Genomic DNA, 25,544 nt, shown 5'->3' with positions numbered 1-25,544 from the left:
GCAATAAAGCAGAAAACATAGACTGTGCTGTCAAATAAGCAAGAGAAAAACAAAAGAGCAGGTCTTATTTCATCGTCCAACTCGGATTTAATTTCTTCAGAGGTTCTCGCACGTCGCTGTGCATGTGTTCCAGAATGAAACGGGATTTCTTGTTGTGCCTGTTTTTTCTTTTCAGAGCAACAAGATGCGATTTGTTTCCATCGAACGATCATTCACGTCAACCAATCGTTACAATACCAACACTAGGTAAGGTACGTGGGACAGAAATGACTTCAGAGACTGGGCGGTTATTTTACGCTTTTCGCGGTATTCCATACGCAAAGCCACCACTTGGAGAACTTCGCTTTAGCGTGAGTATTTTTGTTGGAATTCTTCTGCTTTTAGCAAGTCTTCGCTTATCCCTAGCGCTTCACTTTTATAATAGTGGAAATTTTTAGGATCCCTTACCTACTGAGCCATGGTTAGACCAGATTCTTGATGCCACCCGGGAAGGCCCTACGTGTATACAATATAATACGTTTCTTAGATTTATCCTGGGTGTGGAGGATTGCCTTAAACTCAACATATACACTCACGATGTAAGTTTCCTATCTCTCTGACACTAACCACTTGTTAGTATCAGAGAAATAGTGTTGTTATTTTGAGCAGTTGGATATTATGAAGAGTACGCGAGCAGTGATGGTTTGGATTCATGGTGGATCTTGGTTTATGAATAGCGGTAACGGCGGCTTTACTGACATATACGGACCTCGTTATTTTCTTGATCGCGATATCGTCCTCGTGACTATTAATTATCGACTTGGGCCTCTAGGTTGGAAAAATATTAAGTTATTAAAAGCGGTTAGTAAAAATTCGATATTTTCGTTAGGTTTTCTAAGTACCGAAGATGCTGAAGCTCCGGGAAATTACGGGCTATTGGACCAATCAATGGCGTTAAGGTACATTTTAATAAACTCGCTGCTTTACTTGAACAATTGCGTCAAACAATGGTATTTGCTCCACGCGGAAAGGTGGGTGAATGAAAACATCCGGTTTTTCGGCGGCAACCCAGATTTAGTGACAATATTCGGCGAAAGCTCTGGAGGTGCCAGTGTTCACCATCATCTCTTCGCACCTCATTCTAAAGGTAATCAAGCAAAAAATATTTCCATTCAGCCTTAAAGTTTGTTCCACGATTGGGATTGTAAGGATTATTTCATCGAGCGATCGCACAATCGGGCTCAGCACTCAACCCTTGGTCAATAGAAAAATCTATTGGAACCTACACTAAGATGTTGGCGAAAGATTTGGATTGCCAATCTTCAAACTCTAGCGAGCTACTGACATGCCTACGTAGCAAACCTGCCAGGGCATTGGCTATTTTCCGAAAAAAAATTGAGGTGAGAATGTAAATAGAAGGTTAGAATAGGCACTTGAAGTGCTAGGGCTAAATATTAAAAAATAATGACGAGTGGTCTGTTTCAGGTTTTGAGGATTGTTCCCATCGCATTTGGACCTCGCATCGATCGTGAGAGAAAATTGCCGTTTATCTCAGACGATCCACGAAGACTCATCGAACAAAATCAAATAAATTCGGTGCCTTTAATTACAGGAGTAAACGAAAACGAGGGAGCTTTTGTCGTAGCTCGTACAGATAAGCAAAAATCGTATTGTTTTCTGTCGACTCAATACCACAATCTTTTCTTTTTTTTACCTCTGTTTTATAGTGCTTCTTGCCAATAATGGTTCTCTGATGCAAAACTTCACTGAAGATCCTCTCAGGTATTTACGCTACATCGCAGGTGTTGAATTTACAGAGGATAGTGACAAGATTGTGAATCGAATAATCGACCGCTATTTCGTCAGGAACGTGACTTTTCAAAACCAATTAACTCAATTAGAGCAGGTATTCATAATGCTACTATTGATAGAACTGAAACAGTAAATTTTACACTTTAGATGATTTCCGACAGCGCCTTTTTTAAAGGAATAGATGATTCAGTCCATTTACTCACCAAATTTAGCGATCAACCTATCTATTATTATCTCTACGGTCACAAAGGTCAATTATCGCTGCCTTCACTTCTAGGATTACCTTCTACCTTCAATTTCGGTAAAGGAAAAAAAGGCGGAGAGTCAAAGTGTTAGTTGTGGAAAAGCTTTTCTAAAACCCTTCAATATTTTCCATGAATTTTAAGGTGCTGGTCATACGGACGAACTCTACTTAATGTTCACCAACGATTTCCTTCCACGCATGAATGCCACGGATGATTTCAAAATATCAAAGATTCTGCTCGATTTGTGGTCTACATTCGCGCAAGACGGGTAGAAGATTACGTGACGTTATCGTAATATTAAAGACCCTAACTGATGTTGAAACTATAGCGTACCCCAAAGTGACCTTGTTATCGGTGGATGGACGCCTATGGAAAAAGGAGAGACACGGTACCTCAGAATCGATGCCGAAAATCCGTCCATGGTGAATCAGTCGATGCCATTTCACGAACGCTTGACTTTTTGGAATGGTGAACTTCATTCTCCAAATACGCCGTGAAAATATTGGTTAAACGCTTTTCAGTCTAACGATTAATATTCTTGCACAGCAATTCTAAACAGGCAAAAAGAAAATTCTAGCAAGGTGACAGGGCTTTTAACGGATACATGATTTATACTTTCCGCTTCCTTAGTATACAGTGTCAAAGATTCGTAAAACTTTGCTATCCATATGCGGAATAAATTACCCGGTGGCTTTCACACACGTTAGAGAGGTTTGCTTAGATCTCTTCTTGCTATTAGTCTCACGTTAAGATTAGGCGATTGTTACAGAAGGCTTGACTCGAACTTAACCGGTTCCCACGCAGCCTTACAGCGTGACGCAGTAATGGAGGTGAGCGGATGTGGATGCCTCTTGCATAAGGTGTATATACTTTCAAATTGTAATCTGTATCTTCTTCGCCTGTCACGGCAACGTAGCCTATAGATAGTGAGATAAAGTGTAACGCGAAAACAGGTGGAATAGATGTTTTCTTACCTGCAGACGACAAGACAATGTCAACAGCACATTCCTTCCATCCAGCACCTTTGAATGTTACATCTTTGCTCACGAGGCCGGGCCACTGTTTTAATCGTTGTTCGCTTCCACAAGGAATAGCCAATAGTCGGCTTCCGAGAAGTTCCGAATAAACTTTATCAGCATCTTCACAACTCACTAGTGTTAATGGAAGATAACTGGAAGACAGTGTAGTCAATCTATAACAGATATGCGAACATGGAAATGAGAGAACATATAAAAATACATTCGCAATTAAGGCAAGTTACAGTAGTGAATGAGGGCCATCAAGGTAGTCAATTCTGCCCAATCCAGCCAAAAAATATGTCATTCCAGGTTTTAATAATACTGTTCGTGGCTTAATAAGTTTTTTCGGAAGCGTAAGCATCAACTCCTCTAACGTGAGCAAGGTCAAAATCTGGGGAATATGAAAAGACTATGAATACAAATCGAGAGGCAATATAACACATTCTGCCTTACCTGACTTGGACTGATTGTACCAGGCGTGTCGTAACACCACTTACTTGCAGCAAAGTCTTTATGGTTGGGATTAAAATTCTTTTGGTCCTCTTCACTAGGTATTTTATCTGCCCTCATGGAAAAGGGATCGGTGGATTCCATTTCTTCTTTTGCCTTAACTGTAAACGTTCGTCCGATGTGGCCTAATAAAAAAAAATTTTAATCAAAGATGAAACTTATAATCCGTCTGATTTGGTTACCTATCAGCGTAGCAAAAGCGCGATTGCGTGTTTCTTTTAACTTTTCTTTCCTTAGCTTCTCTTCGGCCCGGCGCATTTTATTTTCTGATATCAAACGAAGTGTACGTTCATGCAATCGGATAGCGGTCGGGCGTAGCATTGGAAATTTCAGCCTGTTTAAAACACGAAAACATTAAAAGCTTTTCTTTAAATATTTTAGAATGTTCAGTTCCTTACAGATTCAAAGTTGTTCCTGGCCAGGCTGAGACAGTGGCCCTCTCCAACAAGTCAGAAGCTTGCGTTTTACAAAAATCCGAACTAATGAGAGCGTTGAACAGCGAAGATTTTCCGACGTTTGTACACCCCAGAAGATAAACGTCTCCTCGTGTTCCCCAAGAATTTTGAATTTTTGTGATGAGTTGCTCAACACCAAACCCAGTCGTTGCACTGATAAGCGAGACGTGTTTGATGTTGGCACGACGGATTCCACTTTTCTCAATCTCATTTACAAGACATTTTTTCATGTGGTCCAAATAGCCTCTGCTGTCCTGTGGAATCAAGTCAACTTTGTTTCCCACTACACACACAGGCCGCTTGGTTCCAATAATGTCGAGCAGACCAGGCCAAATACTACATGGGAAATCGACCAGGTCAACAACAAGGACGACCATGGCAATTTGGTCACGAATTACTGAAATGACTTTCGGATAATCTTCAGGACTGATATTTACATTCAAAGCGACATCATGTTCTCGGAGAAAACGACACCTTTGGCAAATTTTCCCACGTAAATCATGAGTTTGACAAATGGTGAATATTTCACTTGGTAAATAGCCAGGAATTGATGGACTTTGGCAGTGAAGCATAGCACCACAACCACCGCAAGGAATCTTGCTCATGGGAATGCTTGGATCTGGGCTGCCATAACTTAACTCATCCTTCAGATGTAATTCATAGAGTTTGGCTATCTTCTTTTCTTTATAATTTTGCAGTTTTTGATTGGTGGGTGTGTGCCTTAAATATGGAAATGAAACACTGTCACTTTCTTCTTGGCTCAATTCTTCATTTTTCTGTTCTTCAGAGTTCATATGGGGAGCATTACCTGTCACTACAGATGCAACAATGGATTCAACTTCTTTTGTAAGTAATTCATTTTGTTTTTGTATTCTTTCTTGACTGTTAATTTTTTTATACTTCCTCACACGATCCATGAATGGAGATCTGTCTACAAATGAATCCACAAAAGAATTGTATATAATTTTGTTTTCAATTTCTTTGTTAGTGATTTTCACTTTTGCTGCGTTGTTCACTGATGAAACTTTGTAACGTGCATCTATATAGAAGCCGTGCTGATTATTTCCCTTAGAATCTGTATCGACTCCGGTAGATTCTTCTAATGCTCTATTTTCTGAACTCAATGATTTTCTGCTAAGGTAAATACTCTGCACGTTAACAAGTAGCTTTCTGTTCCGACAGCACAATGAGATCATTTTAAGAAGCTTGTTTGGCTACCACGTGTGAAATAAATTGTAAAATATACGTCAACATACAGAAATTTCGTCTGCTACAAGATGTAATCCGCGCAAGGTACAAGTTTTTGAATACGTATTACACAAGTTTTCACGATTTTATTCAAATTTTCTGAATATCTCCCGCTTGGGAAAGGGGATAAATTAGTAAGCTACTTCAGTGAGCCAGCCACTAAGAAATAGTAGATTACACGTGCAAGAACAAGCAAGAATTATGGCGGGGTGTCAGTTTTCGTCCTATTTTACGAGTTGCTCTCCTCTAAGACAGCCAAATTAAGCGGAATTTCGTTTCTTAGCTTCGGTGGTATTCCTTTAAATCCTATAACACCGACGTAGTTTGGAGTCGGTGGGGCTTGCGTTGTTGTCGTAGCTCGAGTAGTGGTTATGGAGGCAGGCCAAGATATACGTTTATAGTGTGGAACTGGATAAGATCGCGGTGGCGGTTGAGTAGTCGTTGTAGGTTGCGTTACGGAAATTGATGCATCGCCAGGTACAATCGCGGTTGTAGACGTGAAACGCGGCACACTTGATGCTGTAGTGTCCTCATACTCCTTTCCGTTAATCATTGATTTTTCTAATCGTTCGATTGTAGGGGCTGTTCCATTTTTGTCATATTCACAAACAAAATACAAATATCTCTGGCAATCCGAGCCCTGAAACAAACCAGATAATTATAATTTATAAGAAATTGAAAGAGAATAAAATCGAACTTGTAAGGCATAACGCTGTGATGTCCTGTCATAAGAAAGTCTAAGACATTTGCCATTATTTGTGTCAATAGCATCTGACGTAGTTAGCCAGAGCGTAGGATCAATGTTGGTGAGCGAGCTCCCGAGTGACGGCCACAGCCACATGAGTCCAGGATTGAGGCCACCAGTCCAATAGCCACCGCCTAAGAATTTCAAATTATTTGTCACGAATTCTAAGTTGACAACTCACACTAAAATTTTACCAATTTGGTCTGTTCTGTTGTACCGCAAATAGTCCGTCAGTTTCCTCAATTCATCCGTCGATTTGGGCTCAGCTAATTTGGCATTTATCTCTTTACAACTTCCAGCTGCATCCTAATTAAACGTTTCGTTTGAAATAAAGTACAGAAGGCATCATTATCTTATTTTTACCTGCCAGTTTTTTCGAACGTTCGGCTCTGTGCTTATAGAATAACAAGGTGCTGCAGGATCCTCAACGTCTAAGCTAAAAAACTGCGTAGGGCAACGACGGGCTGCTCCTCTTTTTTCCGTCGTTTTGGTATTGTCGTAATATCCTATATTTGCTATACTCATTAAAATGGTGTTAACTATAGAAAGGATGTAATTTCAGACCCAAGTTGTTAGGATTGATCCACTCTCGTGTAACCTCTTCCAGATCGCTTAAGCGTTGTTCCAAATACAGTGTTCTCGCCGACAGTGATGTAACTTCGGCTTCAAGCTTTTCTTTTGTCGAAGTTAGCGCTGAATTCATCGCCAAAATAGAACGGCTATTTTCATCTAGCGTTTCCTTGGCTTCTTGGTTTTCTAATTTTGTTTCCTACTTAAAAAATATGTATTAATTGATTTCTGAAGAGCCATTTCATTATAATTCCTTGCCAATTCGTTAAGCCTCTCAACTAGATGTTCCATGGCATCGACTAAATCAGAATAATCGGTGAGCGATGGAGAAGTGGTTACTACTTCAACAGTTTGAAGAGAGGGGACGACACCTCCAGTGATGATGTATTTGCCCGTTTTGGGCGCCAATTCTATATTCTCACTTTCAGCCAAAATGATTAATTTCACGAATACGAAAATAAAAGTGAAAGTTATTAAATACTTGATATTTGATGTGTACGGTGCATTACTTTGGACCGCGGGAAATTCCCTTTTTTCCACAACCGGCTCGCTGGCCGAGGACGTGATTGGATATGCCTGGGAAGGCCGAAATCCGGAAACGGATTTAAATTCGTTCACTGGCTGGGGAGTTTTTAACTCCGGATAGTCTTGGAAGTAAACTGAACGTGAAGTTGTACTTGTCCGCACCGCATCCTTCTCAGCTCGGTGTTTGGCCGCATCTTGAATTTGATAGTTTAGCTGACCAGCATTTGTGTTGCTACTGAGCGGAAAGACCACCGATGCCCTGCCACCGCGTTCAGTAGGAACCCAGTCACTTCTTACCTGGGCATATTGTCTGTTAACGAAACTTCGGGATCCTTAAAAAAATAAAAATAATATAACGAGTTGCGCAATAGTTCTGTTGCAGCATACAAAATGTTATTGACGTAAAATAATAGTAACCTGCGTGAGATGAATTGACGATTACCAGACAAAGAAAGACAACACAGAGCTGAAACGTGTTACGCATTTTCACAGATGAAAACACTTCTGATCATGCCGTTGTCTAAAAGGCGACTGAAGAACCAAATGTTTTGGCTTCAGAGGAATAACTTGTCGGCAGATTCCTCTCCCCTCCTAGTTCGTCAGAAACGGGTCATCGCTCTCACCACTTTTACCAAAATTGAGGGTAACGCTGCCTTTTTCTAAATCATAGCCCTGCCATCTGCAGTACTGCTCGTATCCTGAAAAAGTGCTTTCCATATTTTTCTTCTCTTGACAGTAAAAGGATAGCTGATTAATATTTTCGAAATTTGCAGCACACAAAACTATTCCCCTTAAGGGTTATCCATTCTGAATCTTCTCAAACATCTTTCCTGGGACGATACTGCGAGTGCATCACTATAGTGAGAGCGCGTAACCTACTAAACTCAAGACAGCATTAGTACCGGTATGCCGTCATTCGATCTTCCGCTTTCTCTTGAATCCGACAACACCCTCTCCTTCACTTAACCAGTGTGGCGCCATAAAATAATTCACGTAGGCTCTGGCTCTAGTGCTATTCTGCATAAAGAAGAAAAACTGATGAAAACAAATGGGGACCAAATAAAAGATAAAAAAAAAAAAACAAGAAATATTAAGTACATTTGGAGACTGGCGGAATTAACTTGAAAGGCAACATTTTGTTTTAAACAACTTTCTCGCGTATAGGTCGCGTGAAAGCTAAGTAGGTTAGTGACGATGTGTCTAAATATGGTAACCGACGTATTCCTTTTCACTCCATTGCTCTATTCCATGAGACTAGTCATTCAAAAATTACAGCCAAATCAGAGTGACCAGGATACAAAGAATACTATAAGCTCAATACCAGTGGTAATGGTTAACACAGCAATAATACCATAATACTTTCAATGGCCATACAATGAGAAAAAAAAATCACGTGATGAAACGCGTTGACCTTGCATAATACAAGGAAACTTGTCAGAAGTAAAAATAATATTAGTCACCTCTAAATCACACAGCATAGTGAATGCTCAGACAGGCTAGTTCTAAATGAAACTTGGCAAGTTATTCGTATTATAATTACTTTTCCCACTCAAAAAGTAGTAGTAGCACATTATCAGACATCATTTTATGAGGTCTAGAATAGCAAGAACGATTGATATCGAATTTCAAATTTGAACTATTGGAAGCAGCCAACAGCACTTAAGGTTCGAGATACGGCCTTTCGAAGCCGCCTCGCGAAACATTTTCGTGGCGAGGGAAAAAAGAAGCACTTTTGGTTTTTGGTTTTGGTCAAGTTTACCTGACGTTCACTTGACGAAATCGCATTCGGAGGCTATCGATTTTTGCTGAAGACAGAGAGCCGGGAAGTTTAAACATGACCTAGCAGAAAAACAGAATTTCATCAAGTAAAAGATTATGGTAATTGTTTAGTTGAAAGCTACCACCTCAATGAATTGGTGGCAATCGAGAACTGAAGAGTTACGAGTGATTTGTTTGAACAGTTCGGCCATATCTCCGAAATCCGTACAACGCAACAATTCTTTTTCATTCATTTTGATCAAGGTGAGAGCCACTCGGAAGACAATCTTCGAACCTTCATTAAACATGCAATCCCATACCCTTAGCACTGTCTGTAAAAAACAGATGAAAGATGAGCATTTGGAAATACCTTGAAAAGTTGCCAACTTACCTCAACCGGCAAGACTTCAGCAAAAAGGCAAATGAACCACTTAGTGACAAGAATTGGCCAAGGTAAGTTAAGATCTTTTAAAAGACGATCCACTTTAGAAGACTTTGAGTGGACTAGTTCTCCTAAAACAGCGATATCAGTGATTAATCCTTGCATGTTCGAAGAGTAGTAGCTGGGCAAGATATTGCGGATTAACACTGTCAAAAGCCAGAACGACTGTTCCTCATCTTTGGTTGCTATCAGCAAAAGGCCAGCAACATAATTCAAACCCTACAAATTGAATGTTTTGTCATGGCTAAAATCATAGATCACATAAAATTATACCTGGCAGTATCCAACTGACGTGTTATGTCTTGCACTGGCTCGTAAAATATTATACAATGAATTAAGTTTACCATCTGAGGATGGTACAAAGTATATATTGTCTGGGTATGTACGGTTGAGGTCATTTTGTATGATTTCATCCCAATTTTGATGGCTAGTGTCACTTATCAAGTCCTGATACAGATTTGGCTGACGAGATTTCAAAAAATTTGCACCACTTGTCATCATCCAAACCTAAGAAAAAAAAAACATAAAATTAAAGTATTACAAAATCGGTGATCTTAACAGCTCAGGAAAAGTTTAGCAAAAGAATCATTTGCCACATCCTATTTGTAATCTTACTATTCACTATTTACCTTGCCTCTGTACTGTGCTGGAACTCCTTTTCTTACAAATCTTTTCATAGTCCCACCATCAGGTAAGCTCTGTTGGGTTAGAATCAAATTCCACCTTATAGCTCGCCTTGCTAAAATTGCCATATACCTTGACATAAAGGCTTCATAAGCCTTGTAATCAAAGTCATCTAAAAATTAAAGCCAAGACATAAAATGAGTTAAAAAAACAACAATAATAAAAAAAAAAATTTTCAAACCTGGTCTCTCAAAACCATATTCATCCACTTTGCTAAAAACAAAATTGAGTTTGATTTAACTTGGCTTGCTTCAAGAAAAAGTACAATATTTAAACATAATACTTCATTGGAAATGTAAATCATATATAAGCAAATATCACACAATTTCCAAAGAAAGCAAACTTTACCTGAAAGAAGAAATCATGGTAGTTATTGCTAAATGCACTGTTCGTTCATACAGAAAACAAATGTATGTATGAGAACAAGAATTAAAAAAACTAAGCCACTTCAAAAATTAACATACAACATTAAACTTGTCGAGGACGAACAACCTCGCTCGACTTTCTCTATGCTGGCCGACCTTACTGTTCTGTTTACTAAATGGCTTCGCCACCTGTTATCGAAAATTAAAATTTAACCAAGTTCTAAAGAAAAATGTATTGCACAACTTCGTCTGCTTTCAAGAACACGAAATCACGAAGTATGAACTCGGAGTACTAGTGTGTGCTTGTGACTGGCTGATATTAATTATTTCGACAGCAAAGTTGGGAAATAAAGTTACACAAATAGTACAGTGCAAACTTGGTATTACTTGAAACGTGTGGAGCAATCTACTTACCTGTGTGGAGCAATCGAATTATCTGTACTTTCGTTTTCGACTATGGAGCTCGAAGACGAACATGGTCACGAGCTAGCCAAAGTTTGTGCCGCCCTAGACGAACTTACTTTAAAGCAAGTGGATCTGGTAGATGAACAGCTTGTTCTTATGTCAAAACTTGGTAGTCTTATGATTTGTGGTTTCATCGACATGGCCAAAAGTCGCTATATCAGTGGAGAGAAAACTGTGTCTGCCACACAGATCCCAGGAGAGGATAGTGTTATAGAAGCTGTTACCACTGTTGATCGTGACAATGAGAACAAACTGACCCTCTCAAGAAACAAAGAAGTCAATGACCCCATCAAATGGTTTGGTGTGTTGGTTCCTGGCTCCTTAAAACAGAGTCAACAAGCATTCCAAAATGTTTTAAACATTGGTGTAGAAATTGTCAACATTCGAAGAGAATGGGTAAAGTCAATGTCTGTGTTGGAGCAAGAGCGCAAAACACTTCGTAGTTTAAAGAGCTCCACATAAACAATAGCCCAATAGCCAATTGTAGCCAAGCATTATTTTTGATTTATCTTAAAAGATATGAAAATATATATTAAATGACAGATTGATTTTTTATTTCCTCAATGCTAAGTTACAAAATTTGAATGTGAAGCAGTTTTTTTTTTCATTTGTCCAAAATTCCCATCACCCTGACTTACAGGTCAAGGAAAAGATATTAACATATTTTGGTAATGAATGGCAACTGGATGTTTGTTGTGATGAAAACTAAGACACAGACATTCAGAATGGAAGATGCTTAGTAAGTTCTTAGCATGTGGGAGTTTTATTAATGGAATAACCATCTAACTCTGGAATGTTCAGAAAATGCACTGCTGGTTAATCAAAATTCAAGACTGCCAATACAGTTCACTAATGCTAAAAAAAAAATAGGGCCGGATACGATAAGACGAAAGAAAACTATGACTATAAGGGTCGAGAACTTTAGAAGTTGCTGTTCCATGCGCAGTAGTGCAGACGGAATCTGAAGATCAAATGACATTTATCAATGGGAAAGAAAAAAAAATCTACTGTGATAACTTTCAACATCTTGGGGACCAATGGACCATACACACTAAATCTTTTCAATTCGGAACTCTTGCAATTCTTATAGGTCTTAAGACTGGTTTCTCTTTTAGACCTAAATTGTCATAAAGAACAAATTATGCATCAAAAGGGGTCTAAATGAAAACTTGATCCAACCTTTTAACCCACAGTTCCTTATCATTGCTGTAGATTAGGCTAGGATGAATTTCGTTAAATATTGCAATTAAATCATCTCAAATACGTCAAAATCGGACACAGGAGAATTGAAGTGGGAGGCGGCGCAATTCTACTTTCTAGGGTTACCTACGCAAATCCTCAAATTTTTCGACTTTTTGTTGTCAAACACGAGAATCCATGTAAGTAAGTTCCAAAGCGTCGAAACTGATTGCCCGAAAGCAGCCTAACTGTTATTGGAGAACGAATTCAAACAGTTTGCTGAAGAAGTTCTTTGCGCCCACACTTCTTTAATGCACTGCCACAGTAAGTTTCTGTGTTAATTACTTTTGGATTGGGTGTTTAACTATGTTCGAAGTTCCCTAAAACGTTGAAAGTTGCCACGAATATCGGAACTAAATACTGGGATGCCTAATTTACATATATAGGAAAGCTAATACTTGGAAGAGGATTGGTTCAGCACATCAGGGACATCTTCGCCAGAATGAAATATTACTTTAAATGAAAGAGTTAAACACTTTTTTTTAAGACTGCACGTTGCCGTAAGTCCCAGGAGGAGGACGGTACAGTTCTGGAAATGCCATTAGTTGTAGGCGGTTAAAGGCAAACTTGTTAATACCTACATTTTTTTTTGTATTTTCCCTCCGAGTCCCTTGACTGTGCAAATATTAACGCAAAATAAGGATGGTGGTATTAGATATGCGTATTTGCCATTACCTTCTCATGCATAGGAGAGATTTATGATATTCGGCAGTCGCCAAGTCGAAATCGTTTGTTAAAATGTTGGTTTGTTCCAAAGTCACGGCCATCCCTGTTCTATCTTTTGCACTTTTACAACAGGTGATTCTCAAACCTACACAAAACAAAGCAGACGTGAAAGAAGACATGTACAAGGAATGCACGTGATATAATACATACCTTTCATCTTGCGCACCGCAATTTCTGCTAACGAATGGACTGCAATATTCTGAATTTTATTGGAAGCCAATTCACTTTGCAACTGCGACAATATGTCTGATAAGGAAAACCTGGGATCATTTAATCCTAAAAAACAATTTCATTAAAAATATACTGTTTCAAACTATTGAATAAGAAAAAGACGTCTTACTCTTTCCCGGAAAATGCTCTGTCATGAGTTTCTGGTATTGGCGATGGTATATGTCTAACCGCTCAAAGCTTTGTAGGTTGGTCGCAGTGACATCCGACATATCCCCGAACTTGTCAGCCAATAAAGCTTGTTCGTTCACGCCGATATTAAAAAATACTGGAATCAACTGAAATTCTATGAGACCCAGTCTAGAAGCACTAGACGGCAAAGTAGAAAATACTGTAGGAGGAACCGGAATCATGACCTTAATTCGTGAAGACGATAAGAAACAAAATCAACAAATGACGCGTAAATCAAAGCCCTTTAATCAGTTCGCTTACTTGGAGAGCATCTCTGCAACCATGAATCTGAGGTAAATATTCTTTAGGAATTGAGCTATGCTGTTTAATTGAATTTGGCGATGAGTTTGTGTTACTTGATGACACAGATGCGGGGATAAGGAGGAATCTAACACCAGCTAGATCTTCTAAAGCAACTGCCATGTCAGACCACATGCCTGCCTCTAAAAATAAAAGAGAATTTTATAATTTATTTATTTATTTGTTTGTATATATAGTATTATTGTTATTCTTGTGGATTTTTTTTACAACGATATCTCACCTGCGCGGTATGGCGTCAAAAGTCCCTCTACGTTTAGAAGGATTCCAGCGTTACTCAGCAAGACCATGAGTTCAGGATCAACAGGATTGCAACACAATCGTGCTACAAGTAAGGTTAATGCAGCGGTGAGCTTAGAGAAAAACAAAAAAAGATGCGTATAGACAGGGAATTTATGGCAACGTGTATGAGTAAACTTACAGCTTGGGAAAAGCAAACGTCACGACGATGCTGAACAGAATGGGCAGTAGCCGACCGAGGAAGTTCTTCTTGAAGCCGCTGAACGCCATGCACGAGTCGTAAAGTTTTAACTAACGTTTGGGCGGCTGACAGAAGCTTCGAAAGGCAAGGTGACAGATCAGCAACCCATTTTTCAGCATGATCGGTATTAGACGAACGGTTCTCCTCCGTAGAATTTTGATTTTCAACATCTTGGTTTATGCTGTCGACAGAGTCCGAGTACAATCTTCCTTGATATTTTTCCAAAAGAGAAGCAAAGCCTGGGGCTTGCTCTAGCTGGCTGTTGTTGTTACTCATCTTGGATTGTAACTTAAGTAGCACCTGAAAGAAAACGAGAAGTAAATATACTAATAAAAAAAGGAAGTAAAAGCTAATAAAATTGTGATAAAGGAAGATACACGCTTACCTGCAATTTGCCTGCAAGTGCCAACAACGACGCTTCAAGGTTGAGACGAATGAGATCAGCTGGTTCAGGTTCATCTGTGGCAGAATAAAAGGTTTTTCTACTACTGCTGGTATCGTGAACTAGGCGCTCGGCCATAGAGCGTAACGGAAGTAACGAGAAATCGGCAAGGACAGGTGTGAGCGTCGCATTTGTGAGCTTATTATTTTCGAAAAAACTCAGCGCATCACCTAATATGGAATAAATACAACTATAAGAAAACGATGAAAACTGGCTGCTACGGATGGTATCTTACCAACAAAGGGCTTCTCCAGGAGCGTCGCAAGTGAACGGACTCTTTTGATAAGTGATTCTACAATTTTTAAAACTGCAGAAAAATCGTGCTGAATGGCTCCGGCCCCTAAAAGGAGCTTAACAGCACCCTGAATGTGACGAAGTGTTTGGCAGGCCGTTTGTACAGCTTCACGAGCAGGTAGGACATGGTCTATTTGCATTGACGAAGCATGGAAATTTCGGAGTAGTTTGAATAAGCCACCGCCTTTAAACCCTTTGACATTTCAAGTGATAAATATTTTGATACCTTTGTTCAATTGAAAGAAAACAAAATTTCAGAAAGAAATTCAAACCATGAGGTATCGCGGTGAAAGCTCCAACAGTCAGGCAGTCGTAAGTTCCTTCTTTTCGTAGGCTGCTATTCTGTCCCCAAAAACTTCGCAAACAAAGTCATGAGAATACACATGTTTTACATTAATTAAGGATTTAACGCTTACCGCTGAAGATGAAGATTTACGGGGCAGTACCTGAATGTTGGCGAATTGAAAATAGTTCACTTGTAATCAAAAGAAAAAAGTATTCGCATTTAGATTACTGTAAAGTGGATTTGTCCTTTTGAGAACTCGGTCGGAAAAATGACGTTGCCGCTTCGACTGATTCTAGGGCCTTTGAATGGTCAACGATTGTTATAGGATTATTAAAAGACAGAGATATAATATTTTTTTATTTACTTGAGTGTAATCTCCGATACGTCGGAAATGTCTCTCAAAAAGTTGAAGCAATCGTTGCTGCCAGGGTGAAGAAACCATTTCTCCAAGGGCAACTAGTTCGCGAACGAGATCTTTTTCCTGGTTAATCCACAGTCGTAGAAGTTGCGCAGGCACTATATTATTCAGCCGCGACTCCATCATTGATTCATGGACAACTGTAAACAGTTCAACAAAAAATAAATCAATAAAAGGCCCAAAGAAAGTAAAAGTTCCGTGTCACACACCAATATCCCCTCCCAACCCAGAATGAAAACGGTAGCAGCGCGAAATAGGTTGAGTAAAATAGATCGAAATCCAGCCTTGTGGCGGCCGACGAAGTTCTGTAAGCAATCTAGGTGGTAGCGATTGAGTTCTTCGGTGTTGATGCAACACTAAATTATCCTCTTGTGCCAAGGGTGATTGAGGGTTACTTGAATGGTGCATGGTGTCACCCAAATCAATGACTGTATGACCAGCTATAGTTACGAAACCAACTTGCACCCCGCTGGAAGAGATTAATGGGAGACGCTGTTTGAGCGCTCCCTCCTGCCGAATTGCATTTCGCAATTAAAGGTTTACTTGCATTAAACAACTACGTAGATTAAGACACTGACCTTCAATAGGGAAGACAAGGTGAACTCGCTAGCTCCAACTACGACATGGGTTCTACTCATGGCTTCTTTAACATCGTTCACAGTCAAGCGTAACCTTAGAAAAAGAATTAAAATATTTTATTTATTACCTTTATTAACTAAACAACAGAAGTATTGACAACTTTGTGTCATGCTGCATTCCCATACTGCTCCAAAGCGGCAGAGTAACCAAAAATATCGGATTACTGCAATCTTCTATGCTTTCTGTCTGTCCGACTTGTTGCCAATGGAATGACTCTGTAGTACGGTAATGGAGAATAGCTTGAGGAGATGGTGGCAATCCGTAACCGTCACACCGTAGATTGTCGCAGGCGATCGCGAGCTCCATAAGAGGTACCTCTCCTGCTTCTGGATTATTTGTCGTAACTGTCAGCCCTCCCATTAGCTTTTGCAATTGCAACTGTAGTGATGTTACTTGTGCCTGTATGGTAAACAATTTTACACCAAATAAATTTTATTATTTTAATTCCCTAAATCATTATACTTTTACTTGAATGTAGGTGTATGAAGCCATGTGAAGTACTTCAATCCAGGTATCACGTTCACCTTCAGAACATGCAGCTAAGCGTTGGTTTCCTCCACCCCTTGCCATAACTGGAATTGAAAAAAGAACTTTTATAATCATTATTCTTTTCACTATCCTTCAAATATACCCAGAGTGAATGGCCATGTTCCATCAAAAGGAACAGGATCAACTTGGATGTTTCCAATATCAAGTACAATTACTCCAGCTGGTTCAGACCAAGCTTCACTGGATTTGAAGTAGAAAAGCATGTTTCCTCTCAGCCTGCACCAACGTTCTGTTGCAACTAGATCAACCATAAATAATTATTAGGGGAGTATAGCAAAAATAAAGAGCAAGGGTGTAAATAAATAGAGAGCTACCTCTACTCAGGGAACCTCCATAACAGCTAAGGTTGCGGAGGGATGACCTCCTGTTGGATTTCTTGGACTTGTTATCAACCTCAGTCCTGTCTTCAAGCAGCAAGGTATGGCCAACAAACATTCAGCAAGCAACAAATAATTCATGAATATAACATGCATGTGCAATCAATGAAATCAGTTAATGGCAAGCAACATTGCATGTGTATTTTCTCATGCAAAAAAAAACTAGATATTTGCTTAATAAGAAATCTCCACTTACTCTCATTGCGCTTGAAAATTACACCATCTTGTTTTTCGTACACAACAAGAAGGCCTTCTTTAATAAACCGATTGCACGACTGGCAGGCCAGATTGCTCAGCTCCTGTTTGTTAAACTTCATGGCAGGTATGTCACCGTTTGACCATTTCACCACACGATTCGAAAAATTGGTACCAAAACCAATCAAATTCTTCCACCCTGTCTTTGAAAAAAAAAAAGACTAGTGTTACAACAGTTTGCAAAAGACGTCTGCTACTTCGGTTGTTTTGATTCTAGACGCTAGAGGCAGATCCGGACGTCTATTGTCCCTCGGATTCCGGGAAACAATACGCGCGATCCTATTAGCGAAGGTGTAAATATGAACAGACATACTGATTTTGTACAAAAATTTCTTAATTATTTTGATGAAGATCACATCCAACTATTCTTCTACATTCTGAGCAACCATTGACTTTCATCATAAATAAAAGGAAAGGCACTCGAACATATTCATTGACAATATTATTGGCGGAAATCTTTTACCTGTTTTTTGATTATACAGCTCCTGGTATTTAACAGATGTAGTTATTTAACTACTGTACTGCGAACCAGGCGCTGGAATTACACCTTTAATTACACGTTGAGTGCTGATAGACAGGAGCTTCCTGCGGAAAAACGAAGGTAATTTTTCCAGTTATTGAAAACCAGTTGTATCCGTCGCCATTGGTCACGATAGATTTTGATCAATCAGGAGGTGCAACGACTGTACGACCGCATGGCGGTAGCAAGACATATGTTTGCATGATTCAAACTTCAAAGGGAATCGTTCTGCACTTGGCTTTAAGCAATCTAATCTCGACTGGTTGCCCCAATCAAATTATGCAAGACGATGCATGTATGTATAAGCGTAATTTTGTTTTGATTTCCGGTAATGTTTGAAAAGTGTTTAAGCCAGAGACAAAATCAAATGGTCCGTCATTCAGTTCACCATTTTGGGAATGCCGTCTGCTAGGGTACCATAGTTACACATTCGTCCATTGTTTACCTCACGCCAACAAGTTTCATTTTCTGAAAAGTGAAAACAATCCAAAGTCACCTTACCGTTGTTACAACAAAATATCTATATTTATTTTAATGAATCGAAGGCGTTGCAACAAATTTAAATTCAGTGAAGGTGAACGAGTTCTTTGTTTCGAGCCAGATGTAACTAAAGCTAGGGTGCTATACGACGCGAAGGTATTTGAATATTCATTCAAAGCCATTTGTTTTGCTTGAGGGTGCACGTCATGAAGTTATTTTCCATTAGGTTCTTGAGACACAAGTTAAAAAGGATGCAAAAGGGAAAAAATCTATTGAATACTTGATACACTTTCAGGTGAGAGTATTTATTTTTATTTACTATTGATATTTTTTTTCAAAATTACATTAAATGAATGAAAATTAACAAACTCTTTTTTTCAGGGATGGAACTCCTCCTGGGATCGTTATGTTGCAGAGAGCTTCATTCTTCAGGACATTCAAGAGCATAGGCTTCTGCAAAAAGAACTTGCTGATGCTGCTCGTACAATACTGTAAGCAAAAATAAATAAATAAGCAGATCTTTTGGCTCCTATTTCGTATTTATACCTTAAAAATTTTTTTTTTATGATTCAGGAAGGAGAATAGAAGAACAACAAAACAAAGAATTGGAGCACTAAGGGGAGCCGATCCCAAATTTCGAACCGATTCAGAGAGTTCGAGTGTAGAAGAAGGTGATTCTGGGACTCGTAGCAGCTTCGAGGAAGACAGTCCCGAGTGTGATAATAATTTGGAACCAGTCGGCTGTCAGGATTCAGGGGCTAATGAAAACGTAGTTGTCACATTCACCGTTCCCGATTCAATCAAGCAGTTGTTGGAGGAAGATGGTTTCAAAATCAAATCTCGTAAAAAGGTAATGCGTCTTTTTATCTGCAGCTAACTATTGGATACAAACAACTTAGTTATTTTTAGTGGGTTAAGCTGCCTTGTCATGTAAGTGTTGCTACTATCCTGGATGGATTCCTTCGACACTATGCCACTACAGTCACCACCAAAAATCCAGAAAAATCTCGAGTGTCTCAACGGACAAATAGTACCAGTAGTAACACGAGCTCCAATGCTGGGGATTTCGCCACTACTGCTACACAATTAACCCTGTGCAAAGAGTTTCTTGATGGTTTACGCGTATCCTTCGATTTCTTGGTCGGAACTCTTCTTTTATACGCCGAAGAACGTCCGCAATACGAACAGATTAAGGCAAAGCAAGATTCACGAATTGATACAGGACAAAATATCGACCAGTAACTATTATTTTTAATATCCTGGTTTCAAATTTAACAATTTAAACTATAATTTACCGTAGCCCCCTTGCACACGACAGCTTCCAATGGAGAGTGATCCCCGATTCCAACAAGAGCTTTTTAAAATTTTTACCTTGTACAATGTATGGCGTTGTCCACCTTTGCCGACTCCTAGGTAAAGAAAGGATTTACAAGAATTGCCTACGTTATGTAGTTACACTACAGTACTGTTTAATTTTAGTGAAGTTGCCGGAAATAATCCAAAAAATGCATCTAAATGAGGAGAAGCGCCGCATTGTAACCAACTTTTCAGAACTGTTGCTTTTGTAAGTTTTAAGCGATTTGAACCCAGTTCTTTGCACAAAACAGTAGAGTAATTTTCCTGCCTTTTATGTACACTTGCAGATACATCGACAAGAACCAATCCCATATATCCGAATCCGACTATGTTACTGCTGCGAAGTTGTCATAATTATATATTGAGTTTTTCTGAATAAAATTTTTTGTTTGCGCTTTTACGTCCCAGTCGCATTTCTTTAATTAGCATAGAAAATTTTACAACTTATTTCCAAATAAGAGTTTAAATTATTTGGAAAAAAAAAACCTTTAAATGTTTATTTGGGAAAAAATTGTGCTATGCGTTAGCGAGTATGTCAGAAGGCAAGGTAGTATAAGTTGACTGAAAGTTAAAACCGTTATGCGCTTAACCAGTGTCGCGTTCAAAAGGTATTGTGAAATTTTAAATGTATTCGTTGAGCTGATGATGAAACTGATGCAGCTCACGATACAACTGGGGAGCCGTCGGGCGTTCGTTTTTCGAAGAAGCCCAGCAATAGGCCATAATTGCATACCTGTTAAATTTGCCATAAGGGATTAGCTTGAGGTATTGCATTTATTATAAGGTGAATCTTACAGTTCGTCAGGACAGTTGACTGGCTGAGTTAGCCTATATCCATCACGAAGGACTCGGCCAACTTCGAAAGGATCAATTTCAACGTACGGCTGTTGAGCCAAAGTGGTGACTTCCCATAGGACTACTCCAAAGGACCACTACAATGCAGTAAAAACTTAACGTCTGTGTTTCCTACAAGTGACCGAGAAAATAGGGAACTCACAATATCAGAAGAGGTGGAGAACTCTCTTCGAGTAAGCGATTCCATTGCCATCCATTTTATTGGTCGATTTTCGTTGTCGCCTAGGCAATGGTAGTCGTTGGGAAAGAAATCCCGTGATAATGCCATGTCCGTTAGTTTTACATGAAACTGGTCGTCAATTCTGAAATGGAAAAATATTCTTTAAATTACAATGAGAGGCATTTTGGCTATACCCAAACCACTTACACGCAGTTTCTTGTTGCCAGATCCTTGTGGATAATATTTTGTTGGTGAAGGTATTGTACTCCGCGCAAAACATGTAGTGCAATGGTCACCAGGTCCTGTGTACAGAGGGGATGCGGTAGACTACCATCCAAAGATCCCCGGCAGTACAATAACCATCTAAAACAAAGTGTACATTTATGAGGCTAAGATCTACCATTGTTACTTCTTGTTAAATCTAACCGTTTTGAGATTTCCATAAGTCACTGATGGATAGACCAATAACGGCCGGCTTCCATCTCCATCCACTATGCCAATCAACGGATAAATATTTGGATGCACCAAATCTTGGAACCTTGTTCCTTCTTCCATCATAAGCTTGACCTGCATCTCAGCTGCATTATCTATACCAAAAAATTGATAAGATAGTAATTTTCCTACTATTGAGGTATGGACATGTTACGTTTGACTGTCTTGACTATGACATCCTTCAGCGGCTGACAAGGAATCTGCAAGGTCGCGTGAAAAATTGAACCAAATGTGCCCTCTAACAGCGTACTTCCTATGTGAATATTATTTCGTTGAAGTCGAAAAGATGTTTTATCTTCAATAACAATTTGATGTGCAGCTGGATCACTGACACATAGCGTTGCTGCCCCAAGATCTTCATTGCACGTGGCTTGAACAGGGGAGTATAAAGCTGTACCACTGGGCACAATTGTTCTATAAGTTGATGAATTAAAAACCATAGGTTTAAATACAGGAAAATGAAATAATGTGATTAATTTACCTTGGTGGTTGCTGATGACATAAATTATGTTTGGGACAAAGAAAACAAGAAGCTGCTGCCAGTGACACTACAAGTATTCCAAAAGCTACTCCCACAGCAACATACAGCATGAAAGAGGAATCCTCTGCTGGAATCACTTTGGACAGAACATCTTGTTCAACATTTCTCAATTCTTCTGAAAACAAAAAAAACAGGTTACTCAGGTCACTTGCAGACATTACAAAATAAGTAAGGCGTATAAGATTTTTACCTGATGAGCAATCTTTTTTCATTACAACATTCAACACTGTCACATTGTTAAAAGAAGTGAAATTGATCTTCATGGAAACCTCTAGCTTTGAAGGCAAAATGGTGGTACAAGGCAAAAGTAGGCAAAATATCTGAGGCTCTCGTGGCACCACACCTTGGTTTGAAATGTTTAAGGAAACATGGTTGACTGATTGCATACTATTATCCTTTGTAAAAATGGAGTATTTAACCTAAATAAAGTCAGGAAATTATTGATAATAAGTGACATATTAGTGGTAGCATTCTGAGACAACCAACATACTGATTTAGGATCAGCATTAACCCAAACAAAACAGAGTTCATGTATGTGGGCCGGTACGGGAACCACAAAATGTTGTGCGACATCGTTAATACTTCCATCTCTTACATACGCCAACTCGGCCACAAGTCCTATAAAAAAAAACATTTTCAAAGCACCTATCTATATTTACCAAACATAAAACTCATTCTTACCCAACACTCTAAAAGATTCCTGTTGACTGATGAAAAAATTCAGACCAGCTTTCGCCAGAGGCAAACAAAGAAGAAAAGAAAAAAGAAAGAACTTGTCACCCATCACTTCATCGTTTTCTGTATCATTTTATTGTCACGGTTACTTTGATTTTGTGAAAATAAATCGTACAATACAAAATGCTGTTTTCGTTGACGACAGAAAAAGACGACAGGCAATTATTCAGACAATTTACAACGTTGCCGCTCATTCGTTCTTGTTTTATGTGTATGCGATCGAAGCGGCTCGTAGCGTCTAAAACAAGCACCAACTAATTTATTAGCTGCACATGCGCGAGCAGACGATTCTTTCCAAATAAAAAGTCAGATGTCAACATGGCGGCTAATGTTAAAATTTCAAGTTTTCAAAAACGAATAAAACCATCAAATCCAAACATTTTAGGCACCAAAATATCTGCTGTAAACAGTATGCTTAATGTGTCCTTTGGTGTCACTTCGCTCGATCAGATTATTGGTAGTTTTCTGTTCCTATTTGTTTATTTATGACTGTAACAAAATTTTATCTGTTCAATATTTTCATTTAGATGGCGGTTTACCGCTGGGATCACTTTGTGTAGTCGGTACTTTTAGCCTTTAAAAGTTATTCTCAAGTTATTACCTGTCGACTAAATCCATTTGCCTTTAAAATAGAGGAGGATATCTATGGTTCGTATGCGAAAATAATTACAAAGTATTTCATGGCAGAAGGAGCTGTGCAAAAGAATTTTCTATTGTCCGCTTCATTGAATGAAAATCCCTGGGACCTTGTGAGAAAAAAATCTTAAATTACTACGATCCTTTGTCTCAATTACACTTTTTTATTTATTTTACAGCTCAACAACCTGCCATCGCTTGTGACTGAACCCAGGGAGACAAATATAACTGAAAACAGGGAGGAATTGAAGATAGCATGGCGCTATAAGAATCTTACTTTAGAAGACAACAATCAACGCTTAGGCAATGCCTTTGATTTATCCATCCCTTATGTCATGCCTGAAACTCAAAAGCCCAATTTAGCAGTGTGGGGTGAGGCAGTTACACCCAATTTACAAAGAGGGACAGGTAACTTTAATATGAAATATATCAACACTTGTGCGAGTGAATAACTTGGGAACCTCAATCATAGGAACACTTAAAAATCCTAATTGCTTAAGTTTACTAAAGGCGATCGAGAAAGCTATTAAAAATTGGGAGCTGGATTCGTATAATAGTCATAATTTAGTAAGAATTGTAGTTTCTTCGTTTGGCTCTCCGTTTTGGCAACTTGATGAAAACAAAAGCAGCCTTTCTACGGACTTTACGGCTACGCTGTTACTGCTCAAATCAATAGTGCGATCAACCAATGCAGTAGCTTTAGTAACCATTCCTCATCAGTTATTAAACGTAATAGTATTTTCGAATTTGTTTTTTTAAGATTAAACATTATAGTTTTACTCCCCAGCAAAGCTTGGTTTCTCGGAGTCGTCATTTAGCTGATGTGGTAATTCAACTAAAATCGTTGCGAGAAGATCCTCACCTCCATGACTTGATGGACGTCCACGGCATCCTCGAATTAAAAAAAGTGGCAAATCTAACATCTCTCAAACCCATCTTAGGTCAGGATGGAACAACCACCTACGGATTCAAAGCCACTAAAAGGAAGTTCAAAATAGAGGTATCCTATCGCCATCACAAGTTATATTTTATTTATAATGAGTTTTCGTACATGTTGTGGAGTTATTATAATTAACAGAAGCTTCACCTTCCACCGGCTGTTGACGATGATAAATCATCGCCTGATCACTCATCTTCACTTGGTTGTTCATCCACTGCATCAAAGGCCAATCTCGATTTCTGAGATGAATCTGTCGATTATGTCGGAAAGCTCTTGTGTTTTTGTAAATATACGACATTGGAGCCCTTAGTTTTTTTCGGTATTATACTTTTTTTTTAAATGTAAGTTTTCGTGCCACTCATCTACTGACATAGTCATGTACCACCTGCTGCACGAACCGCTTACTATTTTAAAAGCTAATATCTAAAACGGATGCGACTATCTGTTTTGAAATCGTTTTCTGGCGTGTGCGCATTGGGAAACCCAACGTTTGTGCTGATTCACTGGCCATTATTCATCTCTTTTTCAAACGCACCTTTACATTTACTGCGCGTCACACGTTGCAACTGTCGTTCACACAACGCGACACCACATGTGGATTACACATGTGGTCACTTAGGAAGCCAACAAAACGCTTTATAAGAGAAAACTGCAGGGAGATAGTTGTGTCAGAAAAAGGAAAACCACTACTATCAGAAAATGAACAAATGTATAGCTGCAGTTCTTGTGCTAGTGTGCATCCAACTAATTATCGCGGTAAACTTTCTCGTCTCTTATTTGTTTCGCTAGTTGAAGTCATACAATACGCTCTAATTTTCTTTATTTTATTTAGGGTAGTGAACAAGCATCTGTTCCAAAAGAGCGTGAGTTGCGTCATCGCGGACATGGTAATCACCACCACGCTCATGGATGTCACGGTCGTAACAAAAAGAGGTGCTCTACTACATCGACGCCAGCCGGTACTGTAACAACAGTAACATCTGACACCACCACAGAGGCTCCATAGAAGTCCAGATTAAAATTTTTCCTTTTTCTTGGGAAATTATTATAATAATGATATCTGCCCCAATCCTGTTTGCGTTCTAGTAATAAACTGTTTCTGTTCCCAGGACATGAGACTTTTTTGCCCGACAACAATTCATTTGCCAGTCAGGTGTCTGTGTTCCCAAAGTGGCCCATGGGCTTTTGACGGTGGCTGATGACTTGAATTTTTGTTTTCCAAGACGTAAATATATTGAGACGGTATAGTGGGAGATAAGAAACAACGGGAAATAGCTAGAAGCTCACAGCTTTAACGGTCTTATACGGAACTCCAATCATTGGAAGGTTGTCTAGAGCACGGTCATTGGGGAGAAAAGAATAGCTTTCAGTGTTAAGTTTCGTATGTCGCGACAAACGGTGGGGTTTAAAAGAAAATGATGAGGTCATTCACTCGAACAACCGGGTCAAGCGGAATGGGTCACTCGTAGCAAGCCGGGGAAACCCAAAAAAAGAAAAAGAAAAATAGCCTGGAGGAGATTGTTTGAGAAATGCTGAGAACGTCGACGAATGGAGGATCCTCAATTCTTTATCGGTCAAGAAGAA

The 25,544-nt window shown here is 39.1% G+C and overlaps 9 protein-coding genes across 12 annotated transcripts; 4 read left to right on the top strand and 5 right to left on the bottom strand.

The window, feature by feature from the left end:
* The first annotated feature begins 19 nt into the window (after positions 1-19).
* LOC130696602 (venom carboxylesterase-6-like) lies at positions 20-2,735 on the top strand. Its single transcript, XM_057519693.2, has 11 exons — positions 20-350; positions 438-578; positions 649-811; positions 869-938; positions 1,011-1,126; positions 1,189-1,379; positions 1,465-1,627; positions 1,707-1,885; positions 1,939-2,092; positions 2,178-2,304; positions 2,365-2,735. Exons 1-11 carry the CDS (start codon positions 123-125, stop codon positions 2,531-2,533), a joined length of 1,701 nt encoding a protein of 566 aa, XP_057375676.1. The 5' UTR covers positions 20-122; the 3' UTR covers positions 2,534-2,735.
* Positions 2,736-2,750: 15 nt separating this feature from the next.
* On the bottom strand, positions 2,751-5,278 carry LOC130696588 (nitric oxide-associated protein 1-like). The gene is made up of 6 exons (XM_057519676.2): positions 3,964-5,278; positions 3,748-3,899; positions 3,509-3,690; positions 3,298-3,446; positions 3,011-3,228; positions 2,751-2,953 (listed from the first exon to the last, which is right to left on the bottom strand). Exons 1-6 carry the CDS (start codon positions 5,214-5,216, stop codon positions 2,778-2,780), a joined length of 2,130 nt encoding a protein of 709 aa, XP_057375659.1. The 5' UTR covers positions 5,217-5,278; the 3' UTR covers positions 2,751-2,777.
* A 61-nt stretch (positions 5,279-5,339) lies between these two features.
* On the bottom strand, positions 5,340-8,178 carry LOC130696603 (uncharacterized). Its single transcript, XM_057519694.2, has 8 exons — positions 7,526-8,178; positions 7,065-7,440; positions 6,842-7,004; positions 6,578-6,782; positions 6,377-6,519; positions 6,208-6,319; positions 5,966-6,147; positions 5,340-5,908 (listed from the first exon to the last, which is right to left on the bottom strand). The coding sequence occupies exons 1-8, from the start codon at positions 7,590-7,592 to the stop codon at positions 5,498-5,500; spliced, it is 1,659 nt and encodes a 552-aa protein (XP_057375677.1). The 5' UTR covers positions 7,593-8,178; the 3' UTR covers positions 5,340-5,497.
* A 151-nt stretch (positions 8,179-8,329) lies between these two features.
* Positions 8,330-10,496, bottom strand: LOC130696642 (growth hormone-regulated TBC protein 1-like). 2 transcript variants are annotated; one of them, XM_057519746.2, is made up of 7 exons: positions 10,341-10,496; positions 10,174-10,205; positions 9,938-10,104; positions 9,582-9,815; positions 9,258-9,527; positions 9,013-9,198; positions 8,330-8,947 (listed from the first exon to the last, which is right to left on the bottom strand). In XM_057519746.2, exons 1-7 carry the CDS (start codon positions 10,355-10,357, stop codon positions 8,864-8,866), a joined length of 990 nt encoding a protein of 329 aa, XP_057375729.1. In that variant the 5' UTR covers positions 10,358-10,496; the 3' UTR covers positions 8,330-8,863. The 2 variants fall into 2 exon arrangements, with proteins under 2 accessions (XP_057375729.1, XP_059351309.1); XM_059495326.1 differs by lacking the exon at positions 10,174-10,205 and having other exon boundaries at positions 10,341-10,461.
* A 131-nt stretch (positions 10,497-10,627) lies between these two features.
* LOC130696657 (coiled-coil domain-containing protein 115-like) lies at positions 10,628-11,364 on the top strand. Its single transcript, XM_057519763.2, has one exon. The coding sequence runs from the start codon at positions 10,814-10,816 to the stop codon at positions 11,282-11,284; it is 471 nt and encodes a 156-aa protein (XP_057375746.1). The 5' UTR covers positions 10,628-10,813; the 3' UTR covers positions 11,285-11,364.
* Positions 11,355-17,424, bottom strand: LOC130696569 (inositol polyphosphate-4-phosphatase type I A-like). 2 transcript variants are annotated; one of them, XM_057519651.2, is made up of 20 exons: positions 17,187-17,424; positions 16,928-17,017; positions 16,696-16,851; positions 16,533-16,636; positions 16,165-16,463; positions 16,004-16,097; positions 15,635-15,935; positions 15,372-15,565; positions 15,236-15,306; positions 15,138-15,167; positions 14,994-15,076; positions 14,663-14,914; positions 14,371-14,597; positions 13,926-14,285; positions 13,728-13,857; positions 13,448-13,629; positions 13,128-13,371; positions 12,938-13,063; positions 12,737-12,872; positions 11,355-12,676 (listed from the first exon to the last, which is right to left on the bottom strand). In XM_057519651.2, the coding sequence occupies exons 1-20, from the start codon at positions 17,305-17,307 to the stop codon at positions 12,544-12,546; spliced, it is 3,333 nt and encodes a 1,110-aa protein (XP_057375634.1). In that variant the 5' UTR covers positions 17,308-17,424; the 3' UTR covers positions 11,355-12,543. The 2 variants fall into 2 exon arrangements, with proteins under 2 accessions (XP_057375634.1, XP_057375635.1); XM_057519652.2 differs by lacking the exon at positions 16,928-17,017.
* A 615-nt stretch (positions 17,425-18,039) lies between these two features.
* Positions 18,040-20,001, top strand: LOC130696633 (male-specific lethal 3 homolog). 2 transcript variants are annotated; one of them, XM_057519734.2, is made up of 8 exons: positions 18,040-18,401; positions 18,472-18,540; positions 18,627-18,736; positions 18,819-19,095; positions 19,155-19,483; positions 19,546-19,658; positions 19,730-19,809; positions 19,889-20,001. In XM_057519734.2, exons 1-7 carry the CDS (start codon positions 18,300-18,302, stop codon positions 19,762-19,764), a joined length of 1,035 nt encoding a protein of 344 aa, XP_057375717.1. In that variant the 5' UTR covers positions 18,040-18,299; the 3' UTR covers positions 19,765-19,809; positions 19,889-20,001. The 2 variants fall into 2 exon arrangements, with proteins under 2 accessions (XP_057375717.1, XP_057375716.1); XM_057519733.2 differs by having other exon boundaries at positions 18,041-18,401; positions 19,725-19,809.
* A 77-nt stretch (positions 20,002-20,078) lies between these two features.
* LOC130696673 (tyrosine-protein kinase Dnt-like) lies at positions 20,079-22,561 on the bottom strand. Its single transcript, XM_057519779.2, has 10 exons — positions 22,331-22,561; positions 22,140-22,267; positions 21,840-22,068; positions 21,590-21,764; positions 21,263-21,522; positions 21,043-21,203; positions 20,824-21,005; positions 20,599-20,758; positions 20,397-20,533; positions 20,079-20,334 (listed from the first exon to the last, which is right to left on the bottom strand). The coding sequence occupies exons 1-10, from the start codon at positions 22,431-22,433 to the stop codon at positions 20,223-20,225; spliced, it is 1,647 nt and encodes a 548-aa protein (XP_057375762.1). The 5' UTR covers positions 22,434-22,561; the 3' UTR covers positions 20,079-20,222.
* A 98-nt stretch (positions 22,562-22,659) lies between these two features.
* On the top strand, positions 22,660-24,269 carry LOC130696637 (elongator complex protein 4-like). Its single transcript, XM_057519740.1, has 7 exons — positions 22,660-22,841; positions 22,912-22,947; positions 23,018-23,133; positions 23,200-23,428; positions 23,493-23,749; positions 23,808-24,020; positions 24,099-24,269. The coding sequence occupies exons 1-7, from the start codon at positions 22,703-22,705 to the stop codon at positions 24,201-24,203; spliced, it is 1,095 nt and encodes a 364-aa protein (XP_057375723.1). The 5' UTR covers positions 22,660-22,702; the 3' UTR covers positions 24,204-24,269.
* Positions 24,270-25,544: the final 1,275 nt, after the last annotated feature.

Source organism: Daphnia carinata, chromosome 5 (assembly GCF_022539665.2).
Source record: "Daphnia carinata strain CSIRO-1 chromosome 5, CSIRO_AGI_Dcar_HiC_V3, whole genome shotgun sequence".
Taxonomy (NCBI): domain Eukaryota; kingdom Metazoa; phylum Arthropoda; class Branchiopoda; order Diplostraca; family Daphniidae; genus Daphnia; species Daphnia carinata.
Note: the sequence above shows the minus strand (reverse complement) of the source record. Positions and strands in the feature narration are given on the sequence as shown.

Bases quoted from the DNA above. Each gene is read 5' to 3' on its own strand.
- LOC130696602 (XM_057519693.2), top strand. From the start codon at position 123: ATGTGTTCCAGAATGAAACGGGATTTCTTGTTGTGCCTGTTTTTTCTT. The intron at 579-648 runs GTAAGTTTCCTA...TATTTTGAGCAG, and splicing joins TCAACATATACACTCACGAT to TTGGATATTATGAAGAGTAC. The intron at 939-1,010 runs GTACATTTTAAT...CCACGCGGAAAG, and splicing joins GACCAATCAATGGCGTTAAG to GTGGGTGAATGAAAACATCC.
- LOC130696588 (XM_057519676.2), bottom strand. From the start codon at position 5,216: ATGATCTCATTGTGCTGTCGGAACAGAAAGCTACTTGTTAACGTGCAG. The intron at 3,229-3,297 runs GTAACTTGCCTT...TATCTGTTATAG, and splicing joins GATGGCCCTCATTCACTACT to ATTGACTACACTGTCTTCCA. The intron at 2,954-3,010 runs GTAAGAAAACAT...CACTATCTATAG, and splicing joins CATTGTCTTGTCGTCTGCAG to GCTACGTTGCCGTGACAGGC.
- LOC130696603 (XM_057519694.2), bottom strand. From the start codon at position 7,592: ATGCGTAACACGTTTCAGCTCTGTGTTGTCTTTCTTTGTCTGGTAATC. The intron at 6,783-6,841 runs GCAAGGAATTAT...TTTTTTAAGTAG, and splicing joins TTGAGAGGCTTAACGAATTG to GAAACAAAATTAGAAAACCA. The intron at 6,320-6,376 runs GTAAAAATAAGA...ACGTTTAATTAG, and splicing joins ACGTTCGAAAAAACTGGCAG to GATGCAGCTGGAAGTTGTAA.
- LOC130696642 (XM_057519746.2), bottom strand. The intron at 9,528-9,581 runs GTATAATTTTAT...TTCAATTTGTAG, and splicing joins CGTCAGTTGGATACTGCCAG to GGTTTGAATTATGTTGCTGG. The intron at 8,948-9,012 runs GTGGTAGCTTTC...TTTTTCTGCTAG, and splicing joins ATTGCCACCAATTCATTGAG to GTCATGTTTAAACTTCCCGG.
- LOC130696657 (XM_057519763.2), top strand. From the start codon at position 10,814: ATGGAGCTCGAAGACGAACATGGTCACGAGCTAGCCAAAGTTTGTGCC.
- LOC130696569 (XM_057519651.2), bottom strand. From the start codon at position 17,307: ATGAAGTTTAACAAACAGGAGCTGAGCAATCTGGCCTGCCAGTCGTGC. The intron at 17,018-17,186 runs GTAAGTGGAGAT...TGCTGCTTGAAG, and splicing joins AATTTTCAAGCGCAATGAGA to ACAGGACTGAGGTTGATAAC. The intron at 14,915-14,993 runs GTTTGAATTTCT...GAAATGTCAAAG, and splicing joins TTTCACCGCGATACCTCATG to GGTTTAAAGGCGGTGGCTTA.
- LOC130696633 (XM_057519733.2), top strand. From the start codon at position 18,300: ATGAATCGAAGGCGTTGCAACAAATTTAAATTCAGTGAAGGTGAACGA. The intron at 18,402-18,471 runs GTATTTGAATAT...ATTTTCCATTAG, and splicing joins GGGTGCTATACGACGCGAAG to GTTCTTGAGACACAAGTTAA. The intron at 19,810-19,888 runs GTAAGTTTTAAG...GTACACTTGCAG, and splicing joins TTTTCAGAACTGTTGCTTTT to ATACATCGACAAGAACCAAT.
- LOC130696673 (XM_057519779.2), bottom strand. From the start codon at position 22,433: ATGGGTGACAAGTTCTTTCTTTTTTCTTTTCTTCTTTGTTTGCCTCTG. The intron at 22,069-22,139 runs GTATGTTGGTTG...GACTTTATTTAG, and splicing joins TTAATGCTGATCCTAAATCA to GTTAAATACTCCATTTTTAC. The intron at 20,534-20,598 runs GTGAGTTCCCTA...ACTGCATTGTAG, and splicing joins TCTCCACCTCTTCTGATATT to TGGTCCTTTGGAGTAGTCCT.
- LOC130696637 (XM_057519740.1), top strand. From the start codon at position 22,703: ATGGCGGCTAATGTTAAAATTTCAAGTTTTCAAAAACGAATAAAACCA. The intron at 22,948-23,017 runs GTACTTTTAGCC...CCTTTAAAATAG, and splicing joins GGGATCACTTTGTGTAGTCG to AGGAGGATATCTATGGTTCG. The intron at 23,750-23,807 runs GTAATAGTATTT...TTTACTCCCCAG, and splicing joins TTCCTCATCAGTTATTAAAC to CAAAGCTTGGTTTCTCGGAG.